Raw genomic sequence first — 21769 nt, forward strand, 5'->3', positions numbered from 1 at the left:
TTACCTTCTTCCGTGGTTTCTCTCTTGGTGTTGCAGAAAAATGATTCTTCAATACCAGTCGATTTCACATAATATTTGTTTCTTTTATGTTACGAATGTTTTATAAATTCATTCCGATTTGTTTATCTTCTAGGCGTCATATTTACCGGATATATTTCCCCACCCCCCACACCCCCCCCCCCCCCCACCAACTAGAAGCGTCCCCTTTTTTTTATTTCCGGGATATTCGCGAGACTAGACTTCATCAAAAAACCAACAATAGCAACAGAGCGAGAGAAAAAAATGATTACTCACTGAAACACACCGTCTAACACGTTGATGATTAACGGGTTTGATATTAATAGATTGAGCGACACTGCCCTATGCCGGACACAACCCCACAGAGTTGCGTCCCCGTTTAGCGTCCAGGAATGTATCGGAACGACGGGAGTATTATACATTGGCCAAATTTGCTGTAAGCGCTACACATCTCCCTTCGTACGGAACGGATCTTTTTCTGTCGCCTGTAACGACCGTAACGAACTTGTTCGGTCATGCATGTTTTATATTAGTAGAGTTGCTTGTTTTAACTCGCTTTGTGTACCAGACTGGCCAGATTTGTCATATCGGGTTTGTTACTATATTTAATGTGTGATTGTTCAAGTGCTGTAAGAACCTTGGGAAACTGGATGTAAAACCGGCAGCGAAATAGGGAAGTGTAATCACTGTTTAATAAATGTAATTAAAAAATCTCACCCCCTGTCTTAACGGTGCTGGAAGCAATTGAGTTTCGTGATTGGTTAGGTTCTTGCGGTTATCTTTAGGTTCGTGTGAATGGTGCAGTGGATATTCAACACGTTTACCCACTGCGAACGTTCGTAGCGTTCTAATCCGACCTAATAGTGTTTGAGAAGGTAATCCCGTAGATTGAAACCACTTTACCCTCTGCCAAGCAACCAGAGAGAGAGAGAGTCCCGAACGACTTCCCGTAGCGAACAGGTCTAGCGTAAGTAATCGGTTGCACAACTCACTGACCCGTCACTCTTACCCTATATGTGCGTGTACGAGTGCCAGGGACTTTGTCCGGTGAAGATGTTGGATGGTGGAAGACATCAGACCATCTTTTGGAAACGGCTTTGGCGAGTTCTGTGTCGAGTAGAAACCTGGAGACGATTACACGCTTCACACACGGCTTCCAAAAACGATAGCCTAACGTGTCCTCGCCTCACCAGTGTGGTGACGGTCCTGATGTTCCTCAAAAACCCACCCACAGGTGCACAGGTGCCTACGGGTGCAATCAATTATAAAATGGGGCAGTCCTCGATGTGTTGCGTCTGGGTATACGCCATCCGTAGGGAACCGGGGACACGGGACGCTTCCTGTAATATCCGTTTGCTCAAACTTTTGCTCCCACAGGTCTTGTTCCTGGAGACTGTTCCTGGAAAGAGAAGTTTGCGGGGGTCGTTGTGTGGGAAAGAGAGCAAATTGGATCTCTTTAGTGGCGTTTGTAGGAGTGAAAGCAGCCAGATATAGCGAGCAAAAACCTAACCTCACATACCGATACAACGGTGGTTCACAGACACACATGATGGTGAGGTTTTCTCGCATTTCTTCCAACAAGCGAGCGAATTGAAGTAGCAACAACCAAAAGAAGAAAAAAAGAACTCTTCTTCACACACGATAGCTGACCTTAAACAAGGAGCAGAAGCAGATCAGGTCTCTCAAATCTACCTACCGAATCCTTCCCTGTTCCGCTTCTGGTATTTTGTGTTTATTTTTCTCCAATTTTTTTTTGTGTGTGTTCCAGCTACCATTTCTTCCGTCCTTGGTCACCTTTGCGATGGAGCGGGTGCGATTCAATGAGCTAATAACAAACCAAAAAAAAAATGGAAAACAACCCCGAAACACACACACACACAGACGTGGAGAGCCAGCAGTTTCCCGACACACCAGAGGGTTTTATTGGTGAATCTCTCCCGGGTGCGCAGACGCACCAATTGTTGTGTGTGTGTGCTATCTCTCCCTTCACCGTACCGAAGAAGCAACAAATTTTCCATCCATTCCATTCGAGCTCGACTTTGGTGCTTGGTTGCTTGGTGGTACACAAAACACGACCAACCCCGATATATACTGCCGAGTCGCGGCGCAGACCAGAGCTAGCCCACAACCAGTGCACAACGGAGGGGGCGGCCTCCGACAAAACGTTCCGACAAACGTGTATTTCATCGCGCGGACACACCGTGCGGACCGTACGAGCGACACACGAACGGGTTGGTGGTGTCAGCTTCTCTAATCAAAACGGGGGGTTGTGTTTTTTTTTGTTGGCAGCCATAATCACGCCGTATCGAATTATTTGGCCGCAACAACAAATTTGCAAACTCAGCGCCGAGTATAAAAAAGCGGGAAAGGAAAAACGGATTTGTTGTTTTATTTTTTTTTCTTCTTTGGCTAGTGTCAGTACGCACCCCAGAAGGGGAGGTGGAAACGGGGGGTTTGGAACACTACAAACTCCCGGAGTGTGACTGGTGTGCTTGGACCCAAGTGTGTGTGGTTGGGATTTTTGACATCGCGATACATCCCAAAAAAAACGGGGGAAGAAGCAACAACAAACGGAAAAAAGGTGCAACAGTACGCAACACCAGTTGGGGCTGGTGTAACGTGTGATACAGCGGGGAGGTCCCCGAAAAAGTTTGTGCCGAAACAGTTTCTTGACGGCTTTCCACCAACTGGAGCAACTTGTGGGGCTGTGTGGCCATCGAAAAGGACACAATCGACTCCTTTCAAAAATGGTCGATTATTGACAGAGACACAGAGAGAGAGAGAGAGAGAGAGAGAGAGAGAGAGAGAGAGAGAAAGTGTGTGGTTGTCGCAGATATATTCTGGGTATCATTTCGCCGATCACCTTGCAAAAGCCCTGATCCGTGGCGCTAGGTTTTTTGGGGCTGGAATCGTTGAGGATGTCCTCGGGTAATAGCTACTGAGTGCCCAGAAATTGCCATAGCAGACGACACGCACAAGGGTGCAGTGCAGATTGGTGTGTACCAAGTGGGTGTGAAAAGTGTGTTGAGGCGTTGATACAAGCAAAAACCCTGGATCACATATATTGCGCTGCATCATCATTCAACCCGACCCGGTTCGGCAGCACCCATTGTCCAGCAATAAATAGACGACGGCGGTGTAAAGCCTAGGCAAGCGCGAACAGCGCAAAAAAAAACAGCGGTGCCCAGGGCTTCTGTGGGACCCCATCATTATATCAACCTTGCACCGTTTAATGTGAAGGTGTGCGCGCGTGTGTCTGTGTGTGTGTGTATGGTGGATCTGTGAGAAAGAGGGAGAGCGCACGAGAAACCTGCACAGTGGTGATGCCCATTTACTCTCAAACGCAAGCAATCAAACAGAAACGATACAAATCAAAGTAGTTTAGAAGCTGGCCGCGGCCATCCTTTCACCCCCGTTTTCCGCGCCAGTTTGGTAAACTGACCCTCCCTCGTCCTCCGCACCTGTGGTGAAGGACACACCACAGGCAATGGGCTGTTGGTTCGTGTGTGTGTGCTGCACCGTTCTGCTACATCGTGACGAAAGGTACGGGAAGGGGGGGGGGGGGGGGAGGGGGTCATTACAGGTAAACCAAGATGGTGGCAAAACGGGTAGGAATAGCACGCAATCATATAGCAATATCTCTTTACCCTTGTCATAAGCCCAATCGGAACCTGCTCCCATGAAATGTTCTAAAAAGCGCGTGCTAAAAGAGAGAGAGAGAGAGAGAGAGAGAGAGCGAGCGAAAGAGGTAGTGCGTGAAGACGGCTAGTCCCGTTTTGCTTGGTGGCGATGGAGGCGCCTGGTCGAAGATGTCGAAACAGTAGTGTGTGTAGGTCAAGATGTGTCAAGCATTTTCTTTTTCCTTTTTCCCTTTTAGAGTAACCGATGTAAAAGTGGGAAAACTTTGATACCTTTTTCACCTGTTTCCGAAACGGGTACGTTTCGATGGATGTAATTCACAACTGCGCTGCGGATGAGCAAACGCGGTTGGAGGTCGTATGAAAGTGAGGTTATAATCGGTACATTACAGGGTGAAGGATACACAGATCGGTTTCGAAACTTCGAACGAGGGAGGTTTTATTTTTTTAATTTGCTTTCTTTTCGGAAAGGGTAACAGGTTAACAGTAACGTAACCGAGCCGTAATGAACCAAGGACGTAACACCCAAGCGGCCAGCTTTCTTTGACCTAAAATTCTACGAAGGTTAAATGCATTTTGCTGGTGTAGAAGTGTACGTAGTCACGCACCATTATACAAAAAAAACGCATTTCGTAAAAAAGGGATGTGTTTACTTGCAAGGATACGCTTCTTTAATTCCAAGGTTGTTGTTTTTTTTTGTTTCGCTTTTCGCTTTAAATACTCATGTCCTTTCGCGCGAATAAGCAAATGGTTCCCCCGCCCCCAAGGTACTATTTGTTCATCTTTATTGCGTTCCATTGGGTTTTTCTTTTCCCCCGTCTTTTTTATTGTTGAATGAATTACTTCTAATCTGCTTCTTAATCGCTCAGTTCGCATCCGTACAAACGGAGTTTATTCTCCAATTTCCATTTCCATTTGGCAATAATAATCAACGATAAAGCACAACTAACAACATTAACGCGAATGACTTTGAAAGAGGTAGCGCAATCGGTTTTCGGACGGGCCTTTAGGAGAAAAAAAGGGTCGCGCGCGCGTGAAAGAGATTGCGTTTGCATTTTGGGCTTACAGGGGGAAAAAAGATGGAAATTGTTGGAAAATGTGTGTGAGCGAGCGCGAAAGTATTGGATTTTTTTTTTCTCTTGTGGTAGTTACTTTTTTACGCTTTTCTTTTGTTTTTGTTTTTCCCGTCACATGTAACGTGACGGAAACGTGGAAAATTGTCCCAGGGGCGAGGGGGGGGGGGGGGGGGGGCAGGGGGTTTTTTTTAACGGGGGTTGAGGGGGAAAAAAGGGGTACAAAAGCACAAAAAGCGAGCGAGCGGGAGTAAATGTGTGTGTGTGTGTGGGAGTGAAATGGGTAGTGTAGATACTACTGGGAGAAAAAAGGGAGAGAGAGAGAGAGAGAGTAAGCGAGCGTGACAGCTGTCATGTTTTCGCGCAAACGCATCGGGTAGATTGTTCGGGCAGTTTGGAGATTTATTTTTCTTCTTTAATGTGACCCCCACACACATCGTCACACACACCTACACACACACATATATACATCACACAAGCACACAGTGATAGATCAAAGCGTTGTGTGGTCGAACAGGGAAAACAGTGACGTCCTTTCCTTCGAAACCAAAAAAGAAAACAACAAAATGGGGAACTCTCAGCTGCGGTTCCCACTGCCAAGGGAACGAACCGTATGCTTTTGTTTGTTTTTTTTTCTTTCCCCCCCCCCTCCTTTTGCTGGTAAACGCGTTGTTCTTTTTGTGCATTTAGGTGCCCTTGGTACGGTATAAGCAGCTACTGGCCGTACACTCTACTGCCTGTTGTGCCTACCTTCAGGAGAGAGAAAGGATAACGATGCTTAGTGGATTGGAAGGCACGTCTAACAGGCGGTCACTACATACCGAAATCTCTTAATAACACTATCAACAAGCCCGAGAGATTGTCTCCCCTTCTTTCCTCTTACGGCGCGTTTGATCGACCGCGTGTCGTCACCGTCACGGATTCTCCGTTGCTGATTAAGAGTGTCACTAAGTGGTGATATACGCTTCATTACGGCACCCGTTAGCCTGTCAAGGCAGGTAGGCCTTGGTGTGTGTTGGTGTGGTTTCGCTTCTACCGACTACCCGTTGTGTGTGTGTGCGTTTGTGTGCTGATCGGTTGAGTGTACTTCATCCTGCGATGGTTAGAGTCCTGTTACGTAAGCTCCCGATAGTATCAGCATCCGTCACGGACACTCAAGCCGTGTCTCAAGCACATACACTGTGCCCCGGTTTAGTATACGGTGCACATGAAATTGTAAACAGCGCTCGCAGACTCATCTTGCATGCAGGACGAACCGGATCGGCCAAAGAGTGAGTGAGCGAGAGCAAATGCGACCATTAATTGATGCACACTGTACAAAATCCGTGTCTCTGTGTTTTCAAGCCTTCGTACCACTTTCGCACGGTACGCCCGTTCGGTTCGGTTTTGTTTTAGCGTTGTGCTCTTTTGCAGTGTTCCGTGTCGCTTGCACGCGACATCTTTACCCCCTTTTTTCCGCCGCAGCTTGACGTAGTAGCTCATCTCTTTTTCGCCAGCGCGAACCACGCCGTTCTAGAGTGGACGTGAAGCGATGTACTTCTAAACTACAGGTCCAAAAAGCAACAGATTGGCGTTGTTTCGTATTCATGCGAAAGAACGAACTCCGCGGGCGTGCGGGAGGGTGAAGGTGGGTGTGCTTGTGGATGGACATTGTATGCCTGCGCGCATAGAAGCCGCTATCATAATGTATTCGAATATGAAAGTGCTTGTAACAGAGTACTACAGATTCATTATGTCAGGAACGAGCCGTACCGAAAGCATCATCCACAACAGCTATCAGATCCAGCGAATGAGCACAGCAAATGCTGCTTAAGGAGGGGTGGAAATAGCAACAAAACAAAGGAAAAAATACACAAATCTACCAAATACGGAGATCCCATTCTATTCACCATCTATGCTTCGCTAGCGTTACGTAAGCGGCTTCTTCTGAAACAAAAAAAAAAGAAACGTAAGGAGTCAGTAGGATGTGGTTTTTTTTTGCTGCGTGTTTTGTTTTGTTCGCTGCTCTAGAAATAGTGTCCTTGTCATGATTTAATCACAAACAGATTCTGTTCTTGTAACTCTGTTTGCGGTTGAAACACTTCTCTGTACACTCTGGGGAAGTTTCTATCTGCAGCTTAATGTAAGATGGTATAGCAGGAACTTAAGTTCCATACAGTACTGGGGAAATTAATTATTTTCTCCAGTCTTTTATATCGCTGATTGAAGCTTGATTTTAATATTTTTACTCAATTTTGTTTCACGCAATGCTTCAGTTTTGAGAATTCTATTCTCCCATGACTAAGATGTCTATAGTGCTTCAATAAAACTAGGAGAAATAAAAGAAAGTTATTCAAATTCTTCTAGAGAGGATATTGAAGAATTGTACAAGATTCCTTGAAATGTATTGTTGGGCAAGTATCAATACTTCAGTAGGACACCTGGACAGAAATATTGGACACCATCTGCAATTGAGTGAATGTTAACTCTTTCTTTCATATATTAATCTTGATAGTTAATGCTTCGTTTTGCTTTCTCAACTCCCTTCTCCAATACAGCTTATACGACGCATCTCGTCATCGCCCAGCCTACCTGTTGTGAGCTGTCTCCTGGATGGAGCAGAAGCCTAAACCTGCCCCGGATGTGGATGCGTGTGGTTTAGTATGCGTGCGACGCTGCATCACCAGCAGGTGCTGTAACGTAGACGGAACCGGTTCGGTACTGGAAGCTCGATAAATCCGACACGGTGCGTACTCCACCGGCCGCCATTTTCTGTGTGAAGCGCCGCAAAACGTTGGACGGTGCAGAAAAGAAAGCGGAGAACGACGGCGACGACGACGACGAGGAGGAGGAGGAGGACGACGCGGAGGAGGAAGAGGGTGAAGTGAAGGACGAATCGGTCGGGCAGGACGAATCGAAGCTTCTGTTGCGGTGTAGCGCGACCCCGCAGGCAACTGCCGGTGCCCGTTCGTCCGTGTGTAATCCGCGTAAAAGTCCCAGCCGGAAAGCGACAGCCAGACTGTTCCGCTGCTGTTTGCCGTGCCGCGGCGACGGAGGCGGAGGTGGAAGTGGAGGAGACGGAGGAGGAAGAGGAAGCGGCGGAGGGGGAGGAGGCGGAGGAGGAGAAGGGGGAAGTACCAGGAGTAGTGGTAGTGGTGCGAGTGGCGGTACGGTGAAGGACGGTGAAACGCAGGGCCGGACAGCGCACAGCAAGGACAAGCGTACCGGGTTCGGCCGCGGCCGAGACCGGGGCGACGGCGGTGGCCGAGGAGAAAGAGGACGAAGAGGAGGAGGAGGAGGAGGACGAGGAGCTGGCGAGACTGGTGCTGGCAGTGGTACGGGTGCAACGGACGGTACATCGGCGAGCGGTACAACGGTTAGCGCCGCCGGTGTCGGCGACAGCGGCGGCCTCGGCGGCGGAACCAACAGCTGCGTGGAGTCGGTGGCGATGGCAACGGTTGTGTCGGGCGATGGGAAGCAAACAACCGGTGGCTTGACAACCACCACCATCCTTACCGGTAATGGGCGGCCGAGGAACAGTACGCGCGGTGTACTGCAGGCGTCCCTTGCCAAGCAGGAGGAAGACGACGAGGAAGCGGACACCGACGAGATGGAGCAGGACGATCCGCTCAAGGGACGGATCGGTCTGGAACGCGGTCAGGATCCGGCGCAGATCAACACGCACCCGATCGGATTGCTGCCCGGTACAGGAATGATGGGCGGTACGGGTGGCCGATCGGTACCGGGCGGGCATCAGCGGGCAGGCGGCCGGCATCGGGGCACCTCCGCCCAGCAGCATCCCCAATCACTGCCCCATATACGTGAGGAACGGAAGCGCAATGGCAGCTCGGATGCAAGTGTACGGAAGGATGGTGGTGGTGGTGGTGCTGTGGTGGACGATGAAGCCGACACCAGCGGTTCCATGATGGAGGAGGAGGACGAGGAGGAGGATGAGGAGGAGGAGGAGGACGATAGTGAGATGGGGCAGGGTAAGGAACCGATCGGTGACCGCGATCGGTTGGTGCCGGACGACGACGAAGACGACGACGAGAACGAACCAAACGAAGATGGCTACAGTGCGGATGAGGACGATTCGGCGCGGCGGGTCCTCGCCGTTCCACTCATACCGACGGTAGCCGGTTCGGGCAAGTACCATCAGGCTGGTGGTTCCAGTACGACCAGCAAACAACAACTCCCACCGCCACATCCCAAGTATCATCGTAATCGGCGACACACGCTAGCGAACGTACGGTAAGTAGTCATGTCCAGATGTTCCGATCTCAGATTCTAGTGACGTCTTATGGTAGCGTGGATCATATTTGGGTGAGGATCATGTCTAATCTAAGATCTCATTGAGATCACCTAAGATCCAAGTTTTGGAGATATATTTCCAGGTCAGATGTACATTCTGGATGAGTTCCCAATATGTTTTTCCAAGGCAATTTTGGTCTAATACCCGAACTAATGGCATCCTCATAATCAAGAACTTGTTTATTATTCCTATCACGTGTTGGATGTATACACGTATGTCTTTTAAGCCATTATACAGCAGACACCTGACCTAGTAGATCGTAATACTATCCAAGAAGAAAACAAACTTCAAACTTCGAACAAGAATTCATTGCCAGACTTTATTCGAAGTTATTACAGATGTTACTTCCCGGTTATGCACTTGAACCTTCACTGTATTGATGTTTCAATAGGGTGTAATCTTGCCAATATTTAATGGCCGTTTTCGGTGTAGTAACTATTCGCGCGCGCACTTTCCCAATCGTGCACGTGTGTGTTTGTGTGTGTGTAGCGGCCGGATCTTTGAAGCGATTTAAATAGTGCGCGCGAAGAAAAAAAACCGATTAGAGGGGTTGGGTTGGGAACCGTCGCGTCACCCCGAACCGCGAATGCAGTTTGCTCTCCCCCCAGTTTATATATCGCCAAATAGCCAAATAAAGTCGGTTACGATCACCTCTCTCACGTGTACCGCCGCGGCTGCCCAAGTACAAGTTAATTCGAGTGCTCGTGAGCGCACTTGGTGCGCTTCATGTAATCGGATTCGCGTGAGCTTCAGCTCGGGATGTAATGGATGGGATCGCTTAAAACAGGCGCGAGCGCTGGTTTCGCTCTGGACCTTCCACTCCCCCCTCCCGCTGAGTTAATGATCTGCTGCTGCTGCCCGCCCCGCCCTTTGGTTCGGGTGTTCGGTGTGTGTGCGCGGCGCGGGACATAGAATGGCATTCATTTGCGCTGGCATTTAATTGGCAGGTTACGGCTCGATGCAACAAGTGCAACGATATGGGGTAAACAAACACAAAGAGCCTTTTAAACGTACGTATCATCGATTATTGGGTGCTGCCTTAAGTTTCGCTGCTCCGGGGGAACGGCATTGTGGGACTCTGTTAGAACTTCAATAACCACGGTCTTAGTTGATGGATGGTGGAATAGGCTGACTACTGCTGAAATGTGTCTTGTAACATAGTGTTTGATGTCGGAAATTGTCATGATGAAGTTGTCAGTATTATGTTAGGTACTTCTGGAAACTGGAATCCAGTGTGTATTGGCGCACAGAACTTGTGGACATCATTCAGAACTTAAATGTGCTCATGTCGGATGGTAAAATAGACGAGGTGATTACTTGTACATTTGTAATTACATCTTTAATATCACTTTTTTATTACACAAAATAGGCAGAGATATTGGGGATATTAAAATAGCCTCATTTAAGATATTAATGGACCGATAATTGGACTTTTAATGTCAAGTTTTAGTATACAAAATTGGAAGATATAATGGAGATATTAAAATTCCCTCCTCTCCAATAATACTAAACATATATTGCATCTTTAACATCACTCTTTTGAAGATGTTGAAATAAATTCCTCAACAGATTTTATTGGAGAGCAACTTAGCGTACCACACAAACGGGCGTTCGTACCGAACAACGACTGGATGCACCAGTTTCGGCTCATTCACAACGGTGGGACGTGACGCGTGACGTCGCGTGGGAACTGTTCCGGCGACTCTGTTTCCATTTCAATAAGATGGGCCGGGAGGTCTACTGCGTATGCCTATGATCATCATTAGCAGCATCCCGCGCATCGGCTGGAATCGAAACGTACACACCAAAAACGCAATCGCACTGGACGCTGATTACAACCCCCGGGCCGACCACCGTGTATGCCTCTGGTTGTTACTATATTTTTTTTCTTGTTTTGTGTATGAGCTAGTGGGTTCGTTGCATCGAACAACAACCGCAGCGAACGGAACTGGACCGGGGTGGCTTGCATGAAAACGTGCGGGGGGGGAAACTGTTTGCTATTGATTGGTTCGCGATCTTTTGTTTTCGTTTCGTGAGTGCGCCTGGCCTGGTACCGGTTGGTAGTGGTCCCTTTCCTGCTCGGCCGTTATTCGGATTCGGATGCAACACTCGACACCCGATGCGCCATCGAAAAAAAAGCGGGGGGCGCACAAACGAACGCAGTGGTTTGATGTATCTTTTTTTTCCTATTGCTCTCCTCAATTGAACACTTACTGTACTGGTTTCGTGGTGGATGCGATTCTGGGAAGGAGTAGTTGGAGGGATCTGTTTGTGGTTCGACGCAGAGTTGGCTGATGATTGCGTATTTGTTCTACATGATTTAGGGAGCTTGTACCCCCGCCGCCCTACTCCGGTGACCGTCAGAACGCCGGAGTTCCCGACGTGTTAGCGGTTCGCGAGGCATCCGCTGGTCCGGCCCTTCGGCAGTTGCGAGACGTCGTGCGTCTGGGAACACGTCCGGTAACACAAATCCCCCATCGGCTGAACGGTCCGTATCTTGCTTGCGACAGTATTTCTTCCGCTTGGTTTCGTTGGTTTTCGTTGTTTCGTTTCATTATACACAATCAAAATGTGTCTCGACACCTTTGCTGGAGGATGTCGACGAATGGTACTGAACCGTGGTGCGTACGGGTTGCTTCGAAACACCACGCTAAGCAGGTGACAGTGTGACGAGCACGCTCAGATACAATTAAGCAGCAAGGTGAGACAGTTACTCACCGTCGGAAAAGTGGACGATACTCCGTACCGTTTGCAGTAAAGTGCTATCGAAGACTTCCTGTGTATGTCTCTCTTCTTCAGCAATCATATGTGAGACAACCGCGCTAGTGTCTACCTTGTGTTGTGTACACACCTTGTTTGTATCTGGATGTGTGTGTGTGTGTTTGTGACGCGAGTGGCGCGCGTTAAATAGTGAAAATAGACACAGGCGTTCCAGAGATCTCCTCTGGTTAGTGCTTCCTGCGGGGTATGCTCTACAACCAACACACAACCAGTACGAGAGGTAGCGGCGAGGGGGCACCTACCATCTACACCCACACACTATCAAACTCGCGACCGTTAAAAACGGTGTAAACGGTCCAAAATCAAAACCGTGTGACAGAGTGCCGGAGAAATCGCCCGTGAACGGTAACGCGCAAACATCTGCGTGCGCCGTACAGAGCGCACGTATATCCGGAGGAGGTCCTTTTTGCACTGCGGAGCGCGCAGTAACGTATCGTCAAGTAATAGTATTAACCGTACAACCGCGGGTTTTTGCTTTCCGAAGGCGTGTGGTGAAAACACTGAACATTTCGTGTGTATGTAGCCATGTTTCGCAACAAGTACTTCTTTAGCAGTAGTGGCGGCGGTGCTGGAGGTACCGGCGGCAGTGGCAACAAGCGCAGAGGATCCACAGCTCTACCCCATTGGTATGTGTATATGTGCGTGAAAGTGCCTTTTTTCATAGAGAAAGCTAATTAGGATCAGGTTTGGAGCGGTGCACGCCAACATCGATCTACAATCAATTACAATCGTCACCATAATCAACAGCAGTGTGACACATCTCGTGCCATCCTCAAACAGCATCATATGGGCAAGACTGGTAGTTCGGCTGATCGGCGTCATCATCAAAGCAACACGGCGTACCGCTCCATAAGCGGGTGTGTGCTCTTAATGCTCCTAATAATATCCGATGACTCCGAACGCTCCCTCAAACCCGGCTCCCAGGCGCACTCGCTGGTCGACTGTCACCACACACACGGCACAAAAATTGCCTACCGACATTCAAGGTTCCAAGGCGGCATCGGACGGGTAGCAAAACGTTGAGCGTGTTGCGGACTGCTATGTTTTAAGCAAATGGTAGCGCCGGGCGGGGAGGTTTTAGCGTAAAAAGATCGTCCCACAGGAATGACAGCGACAACGCCGCGAAAGAATGGATCGTCCGCGTCTCATGTTGGAGCGTTGGAATGTGTACTCCGTTGTATAGTGTGGGGAGATGGATGAGGGTATGGCGCAACATTGGCGCGTGCTAGGCATTGCTGGGCCCGCACCACGTCTCCCTCGTCCGTCGTTCAAACCTATTGGAACGCAATGGTAGAACGCGGGAACAGACATATCAGGGCAATCCCAGGCTCTGAGCACAGCCTGTGTGAAAGGGGAGGGGAGGGTAGAGTAGGGAAGCGGGACAGAGTCTGTGAGTCGGTGAATGGTGGCCGAATTTTTCTAAATATAGTTGACCACGGACGCTGCCCGCGATCGTCCCGAACATCCGACACATACATACACACGCGCACACACACACACCTACAGAGATATATGCTCAACAGAGATGTAATGTAGAGTGTCAGATGTTTGGTGTTTGCGATCATCTCACGAGAGTCAGCGAGATGTAATGGGGGCTCTATAAAGATGGACAACTACGCCACAGCAAATGACAGCAGGGGTGTTGTGCCCTAATGCTGTGTACGCGCACAGAGACAGATATTCCCCCAACATGTATGTTTGGCTTGCCGATGCACACATCGGTCGGGATGTAGTTTTGGTGGCAAACATTCTTTCAGGAGTACGCACACCACCAAGCGGACATGCGCGCGAGTTTCGTGGTTCATTGGAAGTGTGCAATCACGGTAACGCGGTGATCCGCACTGTTTCTCCTGGTCGGGAGAGTGGTTCGTATCGTGCGGTCGTGCCAACCAGAAGTTTAGCAGGCGGGTTCTACGGTTCTACTGGTCCCCGGGAGCGATTCGTAACCATCCCGGATGATCGATTCGAGAGTTGCCGACAAGAGTTGAAATCGAAGTGTGTACATCTAACGCGCGCGCGTGTGTTGTGGCGAAACAGCTGTGTTCTGGATGTACCAGAGTTCTGGAGTTCCAAAGAGTTAAGGGACAAGGTTAGGTGATGGAACCTCCCAGTACACCGGATGTGCCACCGCAACGACCACAGTCGGGTGGTGCACTGCGGGCAAAGGACTCGTCCACGTACGAGTACCGTACCGTCCGCATCCAGCAAAACCGTCATCAGCAGGTCATCTTTTCGTCCTCCACCTCATCCACCTCATCGCACTCCGCCTCAATGGCGGCATCGTCCACATCAACCAAATCACGAGCAAGCAATGCGAACATTACGTCCAATGTCCGCAGTATCGCTCCGGCTGACATCGACCAACCGTATCAGCGACAGCAGCAGTGCGGAGGAGCCGCACAGTTCGGTGCGGCTAATGCATCGAGAATGATGATGACAACGTCTATGATGAGGCAGAACCCTGCGATGACACTGCTCAGTCCGGGTGGCACTACCAACTACCATCAGCGCTGCAAGTTGTGAGAATCCTTCAAATCAGTAACCCGGGGGGGGGGAGGGATGATGTTTGACGAAAGTTTATTGATTGCCACAATTTAAGGCACGCGCGCACACACACACGCACACGCTGGCAATACAGAAATGGACATTGATTCTTGACTTGACGCCCCCGGGGAGTATAGCAGCCAAGTGTAGTAGCGCAGGGCGTGGAAGGCGAACGTATCTTTCCACGCTTACGCGCGCGTAATTGATTCAATTCATTAAGCTCGTAGACAACCCGTGTGCGTGTGCGAGAGGCGTTCGCAACAAGCGACATGGGAACATTGTGCTGAGGGGAAAGCTTCGGGAAATCAGCCAGATTGTTTCATTGTGTGTCTTTTCTGCATTCCTCCTCCTTCTACTGGCCTGGTCGGTCTTTAATGAGCTATGCCAAACAGCAACCGCTGCCACCCTTAGTCTCGGTTGGCGTTGTGTCATCACATAATTTCGCGCCACTCCACCTGATAGTACCACTTCCCGTGGGGTTTGCTTGTTCCTTTGCTGCGACACGATATGGCCGTAACAGGGAGTGAAGTATTATTACCGCTAACTGCGAATGTTATGCTAGTTCACCAACCAGATGTCAGCGTTCGCTGGTGGGTGACGTACTTTTTGGCGCTGGTCCCAACAGTGCACTTAGACAACATTCTAACCTCGTCGTACTTCTAGAATGTTTGTTGACTAATGTTCTGCTTCTTGGTAATAAACAGAACTATCGTTTCTCGTCGAAGCGAATCTATCGGTAGGTTGCCGCGTACAAGCTATCCTCGTAACAGATGTTTCACCTCCTCTCCCCAAAAGATGATCGATACGAAACAGGTGTACCAAGCAAAGACACGCAATGTGGGAGTATGTATGAAGGAAGTTGTCAGTTGTTGCGAATTCGCTAAACCGGGCAATATACACATCACTTAGTGCTACTTTGCTTCATTTTCACTAATTACATCCTTTCCCCCCCTCACTTTCAACCCCTTCCTTTCTGTTTGCAGCTTCATGGACAATGCGGAAGGGTCCGGCAGTGGACCACCGAGCGGTGTGATGAGTGTCGTCGGTGGGTATACAAGTCGTCGCTCACCACTGCTGCTACCGTCCGGTGATGGTGGACCCGGTGGACCGGGTACACTGCTCTCAGCCGCCCTGCCACAGCGTCGCGAATCGTTCCTTTATCGGTCCGATTCCGACTTTGAGATATCGCCGAAGGTGTCGTCCGTATCGCTGATGGCGGCACGATGCAACGCCAACAGTGGTTCCGGTACGTCCACCTCGAACGTCACCAGCGGCACCGGAAGCGGTGGAACGTTGACGTCAACCGCCGGACGGGATGGCGCGTTCCACTGGAAGGAAACGACACTGGAGGAACCGACCATACTGTCGTCGATTGCATCGTCACCGTCCAGCAGTGCGACGACCGTTGTTGGTGCCGCCTCCACCGTAGTAACATCGTCCACATCCGAGCGAACCACGTAAGCTCCACTGATATCCATGCATCTTGAACTCTTCATCTCTTTACTACGTTTTTCGCCTACAGTGTTATGAGCGGATCTGGCGGTGGTGGCTCCGGAGGACATCATGATGATTTAATCGTAACACCGTTTGCGCAGATTTTAGCTAGTTTGCGCACGGTACGCGCTAACTTGTACGCACTTTCATCCGCCATACCGGCATCGGTGGCGGAAAGTGAGCTAACAACACGTAGATCTTCTGCCGGTGCGGAAAGTGCTGAAACCGATCCGGGCAGGTAAGTGTCTTCAGATGCAGAGAAAGAAAGAAATACGACAAGATGTTCATGTTATGTATTGTCTGTAACAGTGGACAAGGCGATGACAGCCAGCCGGACAAGGAAGGTGACCTGCGACAACTTACCACAGAAACGATCGACGAGCTTGAATGGTGCCTGGAACAGCTGGAAACGGTTCAAACGCATCGCAGCGTATCAGATATGGCATCGCTTAAGGTAGGAATTCTTGCTGTGTCTTCTCCAGATATCTCCCTAATCTCGTTCAAACATTTCTATACGTACAGTTCAAACGATTGCTGAACAAAGAATTGTCCCATTTGAGTGAATCAAGCAAGTCTGGTAATCAGATCAGCGAGTACATCTGCACAACATTCTTGGGTGAGTGTTGCCGCTAGTTAGTGGAGGAACTCCACCATGCAGTAGTATTTATTTTTCCATTACGTGTACTTCCCACTTTTCCAGACAAACAGCAAGAACCGGACGTACCATCCGCGCCGGTAGTAGGTAGTGCCTTGATTGGTCGACAGACGGGTGCCGCGGGTCGCATGTCGGAGATCAGCGGATTCAAGCGGCCGTTACAGCACACGAACTCGTTCTCCGGTGCGGCCGGTGCTGGTGCCGGTGGGAATAGTTTGGCCGACCGATTACCGCCGTACGGTGTGCCGACGGCGACAGCGGCCGATGAAGCCGAACTTGGGGGACTGCTCGGTCAGATCGATCAGTGGGGTGTGGACATCTTCCGCATCGGCACGCTCAGTGGTAGTCGCCCACTGACAGCGGTGGCGTACACCGTGTTCCAGGTGAGCTTAATCGCTGGAGTTGTTGAGATTTTAGACGACGAGAATTACCTAACCTAACTGTATCTTCCCTGGTCCTATATATCACTCTCTCTGTATCGTTCAATAACTCAAGGATCGAAACATCCCACGGACGCTTACCATACCGCCGACGGTACTGCTGGCATTCGTGAGCACGGTCGAGGATCACTATGTGGCGGACAATCCGTTCCATAACTCGCTACATGCAGCTGACGTGACGCAAAGTACGCATGCGCTACTGCACAGTCCGGCACTGGACGGTGTATTTACACCGCTCGAGGTGTGTGCAGCACTGGTCGCCGCCTGCATACACGATGTCGATCATCCTGGTCTGACAAACCAATTTCTTATTAATTCTAGTAAGTATCGCAAAACTCTTGGATTGAGGAGCAACTTTCACAACTCTCTCTCTCGTTCTTAGGCTCTGAATTGGCGCTTATGTATAACGACGAATCAGTATTGGAAAATCATCACTTGGCGGTGGCCTTCAAACTTATGCAGAATGATGATTGTAACATTCTGCGCAATTTACCGAAGTAAGTATTGGAACGACGTCCGATCGGACTGTGTCTGTACATCATCTACCTTTACCAATCGCATTTCCACAGAAAGCAACGTGCTACGTTCCGGAAGATGGTGATAGACATGGTACTGTCGACCGACATGTCCAAACACATGACCCTGCTGGCAGATCTGAAGACAATGGTCGAGACGAAGAAGGTCGCAATATCGGGCAATCAGAATCCGTCCGAATCGCGCAGCAGCGGTAGCGGGGTGCTGCTGCGCCTGCTGGACAGCTACACCGACCGGATCCAGGTCCTCCAGAATCTGGTACACTGTGCCGATCTGAGCAATCCCACCAAACCGCTGCCGCTCTACCGGCGCTGGGTGCGCCGACTGATGGAGGAGTTCTTCCGCCAGGGTGACCGGGAACGGGCGGCCGGTATGGATGTGTCGCCGATGTGTGACCGACGTTCGGCCACGGTGGAAAGCTCGCAGGTCGGCTTCATCGACTACATCGTGCATCCGCTCTGGGAGGCATGGGCAGAGCTGGTACGGCCGGACGCCCAGGACATACTGGACCGGCTGGAGGAGAATCGGGCGTACTATCAGGCGCTGATACCACCACCATCGCCCCCGTCGCAGGAAAAGGACGAGGAGGAAGACGATCTGTATCCGCCGCCGCCGCAGCAGCAGCAGCAGCACCATCAGCCGGGGTCGTCCGGTGCACCGGAAATGGCGGAAAAGGAACCCATGCCCATCGATCCACAAGCGCTGGCCGCAAGGTTACGATTTCAGGTAAATATCCTTTTTTTCGGCCATTTTCCACACTCTTTTCATATAACTTTGTGTAACGCTTTTAGATGACATTAGCTGAAAACGACGAGGAAGATGACGATCTCGATCAAGACAGTACTGCTAATCCGGAACAGGAACCGCAGTGAAGGAGTGAGAAAACGGAAACGCGCATACATGCAAAGAAAAGGGGTATTATGAATGGCGGAACAGAAAACAACATATAATGAAGCTGACTATTGATACTGAGCCACAGGCTGTTTCTATCCTATTAACTGGTTACAATATCCCCCGGGCCCACAACAAAAAAAAAGCGATTCGTGAGTGTGAACTTCCCGCTTGAACACATTCGTTTATTCCCTATTTATTGTTGAACAACGGTCAAAAGCGGCAACAATTCGTGTCGTTTATTGTTGCACTTTTTCGTTTCCGTGCGCTTGACCCTTGTTGGAAGTTTGGCAAATCGTTTTGGGGGGGGGCGAGGAGTTTGTGTATTTTTGGGGACAGAAGCCATAAAATGGGGGAAAATTTGAAGGGGTAAAGATGAGGAGATTAAAAGATGCACACGTACACAACATGGGACACCCATGGAGCACAAGGATCTTCTGCTGGAAAGAAGACAACTACACACTCCCTCTATAGGACTGAGCGAATGGGTGAAACAGGGAAACTTGGGGCATGTGTGGGTGGGCGGATATATGTTTAGAGAGCAGAGAGAGAGCAGACGATATTATTACAACCGAATGTTTGCAAAATGGCTTCTTCCGTAATGTGTAGAAAATGGCCGGATTGACAGCACTTTGACAGCAAAGCTGCGTTGCTGCCTAAAACAAAGGAAACAGATATCGGACGCGCGCTAGTAGTAGTGGGGATGGATTGGATCGCTGCGCGCGCGCGCGTGTGTGTGTGGTTGCGCTAGGAAAGCGCCATGCTTAGCATAATCATCAATCTCATACATAACACACAAAAAAAGCCCATCTTCTGCGGGAAGGAAGCGGGGTGTTAAGCGTGAACAGTGAACAAACTGATTTGTGGGGTTCAGCGAACAAAAAATCAGTAGTAAAATTGCAGATATATATATACAAACACATATATAGATATATACATATACATATAGGAGAATGTTTGTGTTTGATAGAAGTATTTAGCGTCGAGTGAAACGGTTTGCTTCTGCCCGTACACGGTGAATGTAGCAGCAAACTCAATCAGCCGCAGCCTAGTGCAGCCTGTGTGCTGGCCTGCTGCTCTAAAATTGATGTTTACCCTAATGGCTAATACCACCAAATATTTACCACTGCATACTGGCGCGTTGGCAAAAAGGAAAACCGGAAGCTGCATTATGCGTGTATACAGTAGCCGTAACATTGAGGCACCCGATGCGATGATTAAATGTTATGCGTTACGTAAGCGTTACATATGCGTTACACATATGCTGGTGGCGCGCGATACGTCGGATTTAAATCGCTTGTATACCGAAACAAAACGCATATTGCTGCCACCTAACAAACACCACACACACACACACACGTACACACACACACACATACAATACACAAGTGAGTAACAACAAACAGTTTTCTAGTGTGGGCCGTTACGTTACCCTATATCAAGTGCGCGAATCAAATCGAAACTAGAATAACGAAAGGATCGTGGCATATATATATACATATATATATATAAATAGTTTATGAAATCGTGGAAAGTATCAATGTTACCATTATTATCGTTTTAGCTGTGGCGAATATTAGGCAGTGGTAAAATTAAAGCCCACCCCCCCGGGGGGGGATACAAAAATAATCCATTAGAAGCAAAATGGAGGACGGGTTTGTTCAAAAAAAAAAAGCAAGACGTTATTGTACTGTGTGTGTGTGCGTTTTGTTTTTTTCAAATTGCAACGGAAGTGTGTGTGTGTGTTTTTTCTGTCGTTTTCTTTTTTAAAATAATTTTAGTGCGATTTGTTATGTTGCACTCATAAAAACACACACACACACACATACACACATACACACGCAAACACCACCGAGAAAGTTAAAGCGCTTTTTTGTTTTCTGTACTTACAAAAACACCTACACACACTCACGCGTAAAGTGTACATGCAATCAAAAATGGCAAAAAAGAAGAAAGAAGGAAAAAACACAAAAAGGAAATGGGCTACCTAATGGCGGGAATAGTGGAAAAGCATATCTAACGTTTAATTTTTTTCTTTTCTCGACGCGGCGCATGAATGCCAAACCAATGTTTTACACCGTATACAATAAATAATGGGTGGGTTTATTATGCAAACAGGTAACCAATACCATAAAACTTGAAATCGGTGTGGCCGATACGTTTGATCAATTTGCTTCATACATAAGCAAATCCGGGGTAACACAGCAGGCAGGAGAGAAATGATAAACAAATCAATAACAAACAAACAAACACAGAAAAAGGCTACGCAAACCACACCACACACCATATGTACACAAACACACACACATACAAACACAAAACACGCGATGGTTCGAAAAAAGTGGTGTATTTTTCGGTGTACTGAGGTGCTTGTTACATTGGAAAACGCTAGTGAAACAGTGTGTGTGTGTAGTGTCATTAAGCAAATAAAAGAGAAACATGGAAACAATAGAAGAATACAACAAAAAAAACAAAAAAGAGAGAAAAGACAAAAAAATATTATATAGAAAGAGGAAAAAAATAAAACAATATCAGTGTATCTTAGCAAACCAAAAAAAAACACGAAATAAGAACGGCAAAAAGAAGAAGAAGAAAAAAAAACATCGGTAAACAAAAACACTAACACAAGAAGTCTCAGTGGAAGTGCATAACGAGGCGGTAGCAACACAATTGCGAAACGTTGCGTGAAATGTGAATGGAAAAGAAAAGCAAAATGGAAAAGCAACATGAATCAATATAAGATAATTATTGATATAAATATTTATAAAAACAAAAATCTCCCATAATCAGGCAGGTCCTAGAACCGGGAGTTAGAGAAAGCTCATAATTATACGTACACATACACACACACATACACTCTACACACACAAGCACACAAAACGACACAGAAACGCAGATGAGAAAACAAAAGAAAAGACTCTATTACTGTCAACCACTGTTGTGCTATCCTGACCAGTCGTTCTCTGTCTCGGTTGGTTGTTTCTTTTCTTCTTCATTTCCTTACCACACAAAACAAGACAAGACAGGCAGGGATAATGAATGTCTACAATTATCTCCTACTCCCCCCCCTCCCTTTTTCCACCCACTTTCAATACTGTTTTTCCTAATCAACTCTCTCTCTCAACTTTGTTGTGTAAATCAAACCCAGTAAAGAACCAAACAACGTAGAACGACAAACATCCGGACAAAAACCATGTACAAAAAACATTTTCCCCCTCGCCCCACAACAACACATACACACAGGAACACGTTTGCTGTTACACTTAATGAAGATGCTAGAATAAAGTGAAGAAAAAAAAATAACAGAAATACGCGAAGCAAATGCAAACAACATCCGCGTCTGATACATAGGAAATGGAGCGACAAATGGGACAGAAAAAAAACCTCTTCCAAAATCGTATCGAACATAT

The 21769-nt window shown here is 48.3% G+C and overlaps 1 protein-coding gene across 3 annotated transcripts; it reads left to right on the plus strand.

Annotated features, from left to right (window-relative positions):
- Positions 1–1989: 1989 nt before the first annotated feature.
- On the plus strand, positions 1990–19976 carry LOC125769741 (cAMP-specific 3',5'-cyclic phosphodiesterase-like). 3 transcript variants are annotated; one of them, XM_049438553.1, is made up of 11 exons: positions 1990–3561; positions 7267–8959; positions 15329–15802; positions 15868–16077; positions 16149–16293; positions 16362–16455; positions 16540–16877; positions 16990–17254; positions 17317–17431; positions 17504–18194; positions 18260–19976. In XM_049438553.1, the coding sequence occupies exons 2-11, from the start codon at positions 8157–8159 to the stop codon at positions 18338–18340; spliced, it is 3216 nt and encodes a 1071-aa protein (XP_049294510.1). In that variant the 5' UTR covers positions 1990–3561; positions 7267–8156; the 3' UTR covers positions 18341–19976. The 3 variants fall into 3 exon arrangements, with proteins under 3 accessions (XP_049294510.1, XP_049294528.1, XP_049294521.1); XM_049438571.1 differs by lacking the exons at positions 1990–3561; positions 7267–8959 and adding an exon at positions 11314–12427; XM_049438564.1 differs by lacking the exons at positions 1990–3561; positions 7267–8959 and adding an exon at positions 13181–14320.
- The last annotated feature ends 1793 nt before the right edge of the window (positions 19977–21769 follow it).

This window comes from Anopheles funestus, chromosome X, assembly GCF_943734845.2.
Source record: "Anopheles funestus chromosome X, idAnoFuneDA-416_04, whole genome shotgun sequence".
NCBI lineage: Eukaryota > Metazoa > Arthropoda > Insecta > Diptera > Culicidae > Anopheles > Anopheles funestus.